This window comes from Telopea speciosissima, chromosome 5, assembly GCF_018873765.1.
Source record: "Telopea speciosissima isolate NSW1024214 ecotype Mountain lineage chromosome 5, Tspe_v1, whole genome shotgun sequence".
Lineage (NCBI taxonomy): Eukaryota > Viridiplantae > Streptophyta > Magnoliopsida > Proteales > Proteaceae > Telopea > Telopea speciosissima.
Window position 1 is genome coordinate 60,700,884 of NC_057920.1, and position 10,248 is coordinate 60,711,131.

Sequence of the window (10,248 nt, forward strand, 5' to 3'; positions counted from 1 at the left end):
TCCAATCACATAGGTATCGACATCTCTTCTGCCAAATCTGTAAACACTACCTCATGTTTTAGTTCTTATCTATGGGAAACTATGAGAACTGAACGTAGCCCTTGGGAGGCTTGGATTGATTATGATTCAAGTTCCCAAAACTTGAGTGTTGTATTGACTTGTGGTAATAAATTTTTTAATTGTGGGAACTGTACTGTCAACTATAATGTTGATCTCAGGATATATCTTCCAGAAAAGATCACTGTTGGATTTTCTTCATCCACAGGTTATAATGCTGAGCTACATCAGCTCAACTCCTGGGATTTCAGTTCGAGTTTGGAGATTTATAATTCGAATAATTTGGGACCATCTATGGGGATGGTGGTGGGATTGGCTGTGGGTGGAGCCGTGGCCATGATTATTACTGTCATGGGTTTGTTTTTGTTTATCAAGAGGAGAAAGAAACAGCAAAGCAAAGCAGATGTCGAAAGTGATGTGATCTTAGATGTACCGACGGGACCTAGGGAGTTCACGTTTGCTGAATTGGCTCGAGCAACAAGGAATTTTGATGAGGAACAAAAGCTTGGAGAAGGAGGATTTGGAGGTGTTTATAGAGGCTTCTTAAGTGATCTCAATAAGGATATTGCTGTGAAGAGGATCTCTAAAGGGTCTAAACAGGGGACAAAGGAATATGCTTCAGAGGTGAAGATCATTAGTCGATTGCGGCATAGGAAGCTTGTGCAACTTATTGGTTGGTGCCACCAACGGAAAGAGCTACTTCTTGTGTACGAGTTCATGCCCAATGGAAGCCTTGATTTCCATCTATTTCAAAACAGGGGTTTTTTGACATGGGATTCAAGGTACAAGATAGCTCTTGACTTAGCCTCTGCATTACAGTATTTGCATGAAGGTTGGGAACAATGCATTGTCCACAGGGATATTAAATCCAGTAATGTAATTCTAGATACCCATTTCAACGCTAAACTTGGGGATTTTGGTCTGGCTAAGCTTGTGGAACGTGAGGAAGAGTACTCACAAGCAATTATCAATGTAGATGGTAGCATAGGAGACATTAATACAGCATCACAAACACAAATAACCAATGTAGCTGGTACCATGGGATACATGGCGCCTGAATATGTTGTTACTGGTCAGGCCACGAAAGAATCAGATATCTATAGCTTTGGCATTGTTCTTTTAGAAATTGCTTGTGGGAGACGGCCCATTGAGATTAAGGCTGACCCAAGTGAAATAAGTTTGGTAAAGTGGGTTTGGGAGCTCTATGGAACTCAAAAACATCTTGAAGCTGCTGACCCAAGTCAAGGTATGGATTTTGACAAGCGACAAGTAGAGTGTTTGATGATTGTTGGGCTATGGTGTGCTCACCCAGACTACAAACTCAGACCTTCCATTGAAAAAGCTATTCATGTTCTCCAATTTGATGCTCCACTGCCCATTCTACCATGTAAGATGTCTATGCCCACAAATAAATCCCCTCTTCCATTCAATATGTCTACATTCTCGATTGCATCTTCCCAACCTTCGTCCAGTAGCAGCACCATTGATTCCTGCAAGTTAAACAGGTCATCATCTCCTTCATCTTCTCCCTCTATATTCCTCTTGAATAATCCACGTTAAGCAGAAATGTAAAGTCTTAAGTTCAAGATTGTAGTTCTCTCTTACTCCCCCTCCTTCCCCCCCCCCCCCCTCCCCTCTCTTTCTCTCTTCCCTTTTAATGTGATTTTGGATTACATATCATTTTTATTTCTCTTTTGTAACTTAAAATTGTATTCACATTTTTTTATATTCAATTCTTAGTGTATTAACAGGATACTGTCTTAGTTGTAATTTTTTGAATATATTATGTACTGTTCCCTGTATTGAGTTTCCTTGTTTAGGTTTTGCCATATTTGGTGGCATTCATATGTATTAATTCCTAACTCTGTAATGAAATATACAGAGGTTTATCAAGGTTAACAATTTTTTATGGTCCATTTTAAAACTTTTCATAATTCTCTCTTAATTGATGGCTAAGATGAATTTCAATCAGTTTTTGAAGTTGATTGAAAACCCAAAATTTCCAAAAAGTCCCACCCAGCGATTCACCCCTCAAACATGTGAGATCTACATCCATACTTTTCCACTCCCCCCTCTTCGCCAACAGAACGAGGCCTAAGAGTCTTTAGCAATAGGCCTTCATTTCTGCCACAGGGTATCAACTTGTTTCTTGGGGAGCCAATGTCTATATAATTTGTTGCTTCTGTTCAGGTGAACCTGAAAGTGATAATCACCTCTTCTCTCTTATCCATTCTCAACCAAAGTTTGGTAGTAGGTATATTATCATGTTTATCATGCCAACGCAAGCCACCTCCTTGTATATATCTCTTTGTATTTATTTTTGTAAACAATGACTGTATAGCATTAGTTTAGGCAACACATCATATCTACATTGATTGTATAGCCTCATAATCAGGGATAGATTAGATAGCATATCATAGCATATCTTCCTTGTAACATCTCTATAAATTCCATTCCTTACTGATAAACCTAAGGCATTACACCTATCGGTTTTGCTGCCTCAGTTATAACATGGTATCAGTCTAGGTTGCTGATCTATTATGGGTGATTCTCCCACCCTTCCAGTGGGCGTTTCCACATCCCTTCCAATGGCTGATTCCACGTCTCAATCACCTACCACCATCACAATTTCTTCTCCATATTTTCTACACTCTTCAGACCAACTGAGTTCTCCTTTGGTTTCCCCTCTTCTTGATGGGGATAATTACCCTACTTGGCATAGGGCGATGATAATGGCATTGGAGGCGAAGAACAAATTGTGTTTCATTGATGGTTCTCTGCCTCAACTAGCCACTGATTCTCCTGATTTTCCACATTGGGTGCGTTGTAATAGCATGGTCTGATCATGGATCGTGCATTCTACAATTCCAACAATTGCACATAGTATATTGTGGATCAACTTGGCATTTACTGCTTGGACAGATTTGCGCGATCGTTTTTCCTTGAAAAATGCACCGCGTATATTTGAGATGCGCCGATTAATTTCCACAGCAGTTCAAGGCACTGATTCAATATCAGCCTACTGCACAAAGATCAAGAGTTATCGAGATGAACTTCTCTCCTATCGGGCCATCCCTTCTTGCACTTGTGGTGCTATGTCGACTTTGCAAGCTGTTATTGATGATGATTATCTAATGGATTTTTTGCAGGGATTAAATGAATCCTATGCTACTGTCCGGAGTCAATTATTACTCATGGACCCATTGCCTACAGTAAATAAGGCTTATTCATTGATTCTTCAAGAGGAACGTCAGCGTTCCATTTCTGATGCCCGATCCACTTTGCCAGATTCAGCAACCATGGCTGCTCGTCTCTCCTTGGATACATCCAACACAGGCTCTTCTTCTAAGCTACTCTATCATTGTTCTTACTGTGGCAAAGATGGACATTCTGAATCAAGATGTTTTAAAAAAAATGGATATCCTGAATGGTGGACACAACGCAATGGCAATAAACGCCAAGGCGCGGCTACCACCTCCAAGGCTGCTCGTTCCAATGCCCCACTCACGGTTGCTGCCCAGGCCGATTCCACTTCTGTTTCGGCTCCCACTTTGACCGCTACCTAACTTCAACAATTACTTGCGCTGATCCCGTCGGGTAACCATCCCTTTGTTTCCATGGCAGGTAAACTTCCATCCACCTCCACATGGATATTGGATACAGGTGCCAGAAATCACATCAGTTTTGATCCATCATTATTTACCACTATTCAGCCCAACACTACCTGTCCACCTATTTCCTTGCCGGATGGTACTCTTGTACCCGTTACACATACCGGATCTGTTTCCTTGACAGATAATATCATATTAGATAATGTCTTGCTAGTACCTTCTTTTCAATATCATCTTTTATCTATTAGCAAGTTAACGTCTCAATCCCACTTTCTAATTACATTCTCCTCTGGTGCTTGTTTCTTTTAGGATCCTCGGTCGAAGAAAATTATAGCGACGGGTAAGCGGCATGGCGGCCTTTACCTTTTTCCCAGTACCCCTGCTTTACCCTTTGTTTCTACGGCTTCTCCAGGAACCCAATTCGATCTATGGCACTGGTGCTTGGGCCACCCTGGCTCCTACACCCCACCCCGTTTACATGCAATGGACTCTAGCATTTTAATTTCTAATAAGTGCACATGTAGTGTTTGTCCCTTAGCCAAACAATCACGGCTGCCATTTCCTTCAAGTAATATTACTAGTACCAATATTTTTTATTTAATACATGTGGATATATGGGGACCATATCGCACCAAATCTTTATCTGGTGCCTGGTATTTCCTCACTACAGTCGATGATTTTTCGCGCAGCACATGGTTATTTTTGATGGCTTCCAAATCAGAAGTAAATCACATTTTACCCCTTTTTTTGCCCTCATTCACACACAATTTCATACCTCCATCAAATCCATTCGGTCAGATAATGCCCTTGAATTTTTTAACACCGCCACTTGTGACCTTTTTCAAACCATGGGCGTGGTTCAACAGTCCAGTTGTGTACACACACCCCAACAGAATGGGATTGTAGAACGCAAGCATCGACACCTACTCAATGTTGCCCGTGCCTTGCGTTTTCAATCCAATTTGCCATTAGAATTTTGGGGTGAATGTGTTCTCACCGCCACCTACTTAATCAATCGTTTACCCACCCCAGTTTTAAAGGGCAAAACTCCATTTGAAATTCTTTACAACCAGCCACCCCATTTCAGCCATTTGCGTGTCTTTGGTTGCCTTGTATTTGCGCACAATCCGGTTGCCCACCATAAATTTGACCAACGTGCTTCCCCTGGCGTTTTCATTGGCTATCCACATGGCCAAAAAGGATATCGGATACTAGATCTTACTTCGAACAAGATTTATGTTAGCCGTGATGTCATTTTTCATGATGCCATTTTTCCCTATGCTTTACTTCCCAACCCCACAACTACCAATACACCTGTGCTTCCCTTACCCCTCCCTGATTCCCATGATTCCCAATCCCCACTAGACCACCACCAAACCAACCCTGACACACCTTTGAATGACATTCCACTAGAACACCATGCCACCGACACCACTCCCACTGCTTCACCGGACCCAATAACACCAAACCCGAACCCCACTCCTTCTCCACCACAGCCTGTTCCGCATACCTGCCTGCAAAGGTCATGCAATGCCCCGAGATATTTAAATGATTATGAATATTCTCTTATACCATCGCCTCCGTCTTCTTCGGCTACAGGTTCGTTACATTCCCATCCTAATTTCCTTTCTTACAACCGTTTTAAAATCCCACATTTGGCATTCCTTACTTCCATGTCTTCTCAAACTGAACCTTCTAGTTTTACAGAAGCAATGAAATATGATGAGTAGAGAGTAGCAATGCAATATGAAATTGCGGCCTTGACCGCTAATAACACTTGGTCTCTTGTTCCCCTTCTAGCGGGAAAGAAGCCAATTGGCTCAAAGTGGGTCTACAAAATTAAAAGAAAATTTGATGGTTCCATTGAGCGATACAAAGCTCGCCTCGTGGCCAAGGGCTACACCCAACTTGAAGGTGTCGATTACCATGACACGTATGTCCCTAAAGCTTGTTACGGTTCGTATTTTACTGGCTATTGCCGCTGTTCGGGGATGGCCCCTACACCAAATGGACGTCAACAATGCTTTTTTACATGGAGACCTCGATGAGGAAGTCTACATGACCCCTCCTCCTGGTTACCGCGTGAAAGGTTCAAACCTGGTCTGCCATCTACATAAATCTTTATATGGTCTCAAACAGGCCTCACGCCAATGATACTCTAAATTTTCGGCGGCTTTGTGCACCTATGGTTTTGTATCCTCTAAGGCTGCCCACTCTTTGTTTATCTTGAAACGGGCCGAAGCATCAGTATTTGTTTTACTATATGTGGATGACATTGTGATCACTGGGTTCGACCCAACACTAATCCACGATGTCAAGCACATGCTCACTCAGCACTTTCATATCAAGGATCTCGGCCAGTTGAAGTATTTTTTGGGCATCAAGGTGGCCCGATCCAACAAGGGCCTATATTTATGTCAACGGAAATATGTCCTCGACATTTTACAGGACAGTGGATATACAGGTTCACGCCCTGTAGCTACTCCTATGGAGCAGAACCTGCGTCTTATTGATGATTCAGGTGAGCCACTTTCCGACCCAGCTTCTTATCGGCGGTTAGTGGGGCGTCTCATTTACTTAACTGTTACTCGCCCTGATATAGTCCAAGCGGTGAATATCCTGAGCCAGTTCATGCACCAACCATGCCAGCCCCACCTTGATGTTGCTCATTACTACGGTATCTGAAAACTACCCCGGGATAAGGTTTATTTTTCCAAGCAAACACAGACCTCCAACCGCATGCTTATTGTGATTCAGATTGGGTGAGTTGTCCAATGACACGTCGCTCCACCACACGTTATTGTGTTATGCTTGGAACCAGTTTGGTCTCGTGGAAAACCAAGAAACAGCACACCATCTCTTGCTCCTCCGCTGAGGCCGAATATCGGGCCATGGCCAATGCCACATGTGAATTAACCTGGCTCCGAACACTCTTTGATGAAATTGGTCTAAGCTATACTCTTCCCATCTCCCTGTATTGTGACAACCAGGCTGCGGTACACATTGCAGCGAACCCAGTTTTTCATGAACGAACTAAGGACATAGAGATCGATTGCCATCTCATCCGTGAAAAACTACATGCGGGATTGATTCAACCAAAGAAAATAGCCACCGGCCATCAGATAGCAGATTTATTTACTAAGGCTTTTGGTTCATATCAATTTCGGGTTCTCACATCCAAGTTGGGCGTTCGCAATCTCCACGCTCCAACTTGAGGGGGCGTATTATCATGCTTATCATGCCAACGCATGCCACCTCCTTGTATATATCTCTTTGTATTTATTTTTGTAAACAATGACTGTATAGCATTAGTTTAGGCAACACATCATATCTACATTGATTGTATAGCCTCATAATCAGGGATAGATTAGATAGCATATCATAGCATATCTTCCTTGTAACATCTCTATAAATTCCATTCCTTACTGAATAAACCTAAGGCATTATTACACCTATCGGTTTTGCTGCCTCAATTATAACAAGGTACTAAGACCCCCTCAAATCCATAGAGCTATTGACCTGTCTCATTGGAGGAAGAAATAGAATGGGCCTTGAGATGATTTAGAGGTAAATTCTCTTCCTTCATAGGTCTTGCAGGATATTTATCAATACCCAAGCCTTTTCCTCAAATCGTAGTTGGGCAAATCCTACCTTCCAACTAGGATTTATAGAGGAGATTGACATGAGGAACACAAGGCTTCAGTGGCACAAAGGTCATGAACCCAAGGAGTAAAATTTGGATCTTTATCCCCTACAATTCCGTCCGTTTCTTGCAATTCCTCTCATTGGAGATTGGGGGGGAGAGGGGGGGTTACGTGTGGAAATGACCACCCTACCCCTACCCAGGTGGGATCCACCCTCCTATTAGAGGGACTTGGAGAAATGGACCGGACAGAGAATTTAAGAGATGATTTTCTGTTTCTGTAAATTCAGGACCTTCTGAGCAAGAGAATGAGCAAACAATTTGCCACCCTAAGAACAAAGTTAAAATAACAAGCTTCAAGTCCAGCCAAGAGCTGAGTAATTATGTCTTGAAGAATTGGCACCAACTGAAGAGGGGTCGGCTTGCGTCGATTTTTTAGGTATGGGATCACCTCTCAACTATATAATTCAACTTGGAGATGAAAAAGGCCTGATGCAAGAGCATGAGTTAACCCTGATCTGATTGCCAATGCTTCCCCTATATTAATATTATTGAAATCCACTGTTTTTGAAATAGCAAAGATCTGAACACCCATCCATCCGGGTTGTTGGATCGGGGGTGTCAAATGGGTAGGGTAGCTTCCGGGTATTTGCCTTACCTTACCCTATCTCTTCCTATAGGTTATAGGCAAAATAAATCACATTCATGACAAGTATGGGGCAAGTAATTCACAATTTAGTCATTTAAACTCACAATTCAAAGAAATATCAATCTGATTATCCAAATAACTTCACATAACTTCTTGAATTTATTGTTTATCAAAGAAATACTTCTTGAATTTATTTATTATTTTTTATTGACATGGATTTTAAAGTATTAAGGTTAAAATAGGCCAAAATATAATGGGCTATGAGCCTAAAATCAAATACTATACCTGTAATTAGATGGGTAAATAGGTAAAACAGGTTGATATAAACTCTTATCTTTGTCCTCCCTATTTAGCAAATGGGTGGGGTGATAGGATTGCAGAGGGCGGGACATGGTGATCAGAGAAGGGGGGGTGGGGTTAAAATGGTCAACAAACACATATGGTTGATGAAGAAAGAGTACTGTTAGCAAAAACGCATTTAAAATGGAGTTTAAACACGTTCCCGTTTTTTACCGTTTTAAATATATTTTGCCGTATGCTTCTCAAACTATAGTAAAAAAGGGCAAATGGCAAGCATTCCCGTTTTAAACGCATTTAAAACACATTTCTATATTTTTGGCGTTTTTTAAGACCTGGGACTTAACTGACCATATCTCTCTCTCTCGAACTCTGATCGACCTAATTCTTTCACCGATGTAAATGATGACTCGAATGGCTACATTTTTCATGATATAACCTTCAACTCAAGGTCAATGTATGGATACCAAAAATAGAAGCAAGTATTTCAAATAAAAATTCCTCAATTAATATGAGAATAGTGCCGTTTTTTTTATTCTGTTTTTTAAAATATAAACTTTTAAAACTCATACCGTCCGTTTTCTACTTTTTTACCATTCTCTGTTTTGTGGACCATTTTATTTGACTGTCTGTTTGTAATTTTTTACCGTTTAAAACCCTTACCGTAAGATTCTGTTTTTTTTGCCGTTTCCGTTTTTGCTAACTATGGAACAAAGACTGCTTTGGGTAGTTTTGTAAACCCAAATCCAATATTGTGTATTTTTGTTAACTAAACCAGTAGGTGGTTAGTTTTATAGAAGAAATCATATTAGCATGTAATCTTGTAATTTTCTAAATAATGTATACAACCAAGAGTATGGTGGTAAATCTTGTATAGTGCTGCACCTGGTCCTTTTGGATGGCATTTCACCATTAGTGGGGAATTGGTGTAATCGAGATGTAGGTCATAATGGATCATCCATTTTAAACGTGTTTTTGCTAACAAAGATCATGATTGGACATGATCCATTCATTTTCCCAAAATTGATGAACTCCATGTTGTGTCAAATTTGAGTGGATTGGATAGATATTTTAGAAAGAAAAAAATTACTTGGACTTGGTCAGGCCGTCAGGGTGATGAATGAAAACCCAAAAAGAAGAGAAAAAATTTTAAGAAACAAAATTCAACACAGCATGCCTTACATACAAGCAAAAAATAGAAATATGTAAGATCAATTGAAAAATAAATCATACTAAAGAAAGTTTTAATTAATGGACCGCATTTCCCTTTCACGGTGAATGGCATTCCATTCACAATGGGACGGGACAGGGTCTCGGGAGGATATTTCAGAGCATATTAAAACCTTGGGAGGAGTTTGTGAACCCAGGGATGGTGGCTGAACCGTCCACTATGGATGGAGGAAAACTTAGTCATTTGATTAATGATAATTATAAATCTTTAGTTCATTAGAAATAACGCCAGGTACATGAGGATTTCAAGTGATGAGGTTTTCTTTTCTCTTATTAAATTTTCTTATCGTTTCCTATAGATGGAGGAGTCTAGTTGACATTTACAAAAAACTAAAAATCAAAGAGAGCAGTGTGTTTGACTAGTAAATTGTTATATGCCTAATGAGACCCGATCTAGAGTATGGGTGATAGATTGAATCAATCTAGTATGAAATAGGTTAAAAGACTTGATTTAACGCGTTCCATTAACGATCAAGTATATTATATTTGATTAAAAAATGGACACAACGTCACGGTTTCAGAAAAAATTATGTTAAACTTTTCACTACTTGGCTTCGTTTGTTCTGTTCTCATTTAAAGGAAAAAAAAAACAAAAAAAATCGAGAGATTTAACTGCCTTTCTTGAACCGGTGCCTCTTTCTTTGAAAAAAGTAAATGTCAAATTGTCTTCACATTAACAACTACAAGGAATTATAAATCTTCAGTTCCCTTGGCAATTAGCCCATTCAAATTGTTCAAGGTAAAGCTTCAACCTATTAATC

At 40.4% G+C, this 10,248-nt stretch overlaps 1 protein-coding gene across 1 annotated transcript; it reads left to right on the forward strand.

Moving 5' to 3' along the window:
* Nucleotides 1-1,648, forward strand: LOC122662209 (L-type lectin-domain containing receptor kinase IX.1-like). Its single transcript, XM_043857786.1, has 2 exons — nt 1-997; nt 1,034-1,648. Exons 1-2 carry the CDS (start codon nt 82-84, stop codon nt 1,615-1,617), a joined length of 1,500 nt encoding a protein of 499 aa, XP_043713721.1. The 5' UTR covers nt 1-81; the 3' UTR covers nt 1,618-1,648.
* The last annotated feature ends 8,600 nt before the right edge of the window (nt 1,649-10,248 follow it).

What these genes read in the sequence shown, in the direction of transcription:
- LOC122662209 (XM_043857786.1), top strand. Translation starts at nt 82, where the DNA reads ATGAGAACTGAACGTAGCCCTTGGGAGGCTTGGATTGATTATGATTCA. An exon ending in TCTGGCTAAGCTTGTGGAAC is followed by an intron (nt 998 to 1,033) that starts GTGAGGAAGAGT and finishes TTATCAATGTAG; the next exon opens with ATGGTAGCATAGGAGACATT.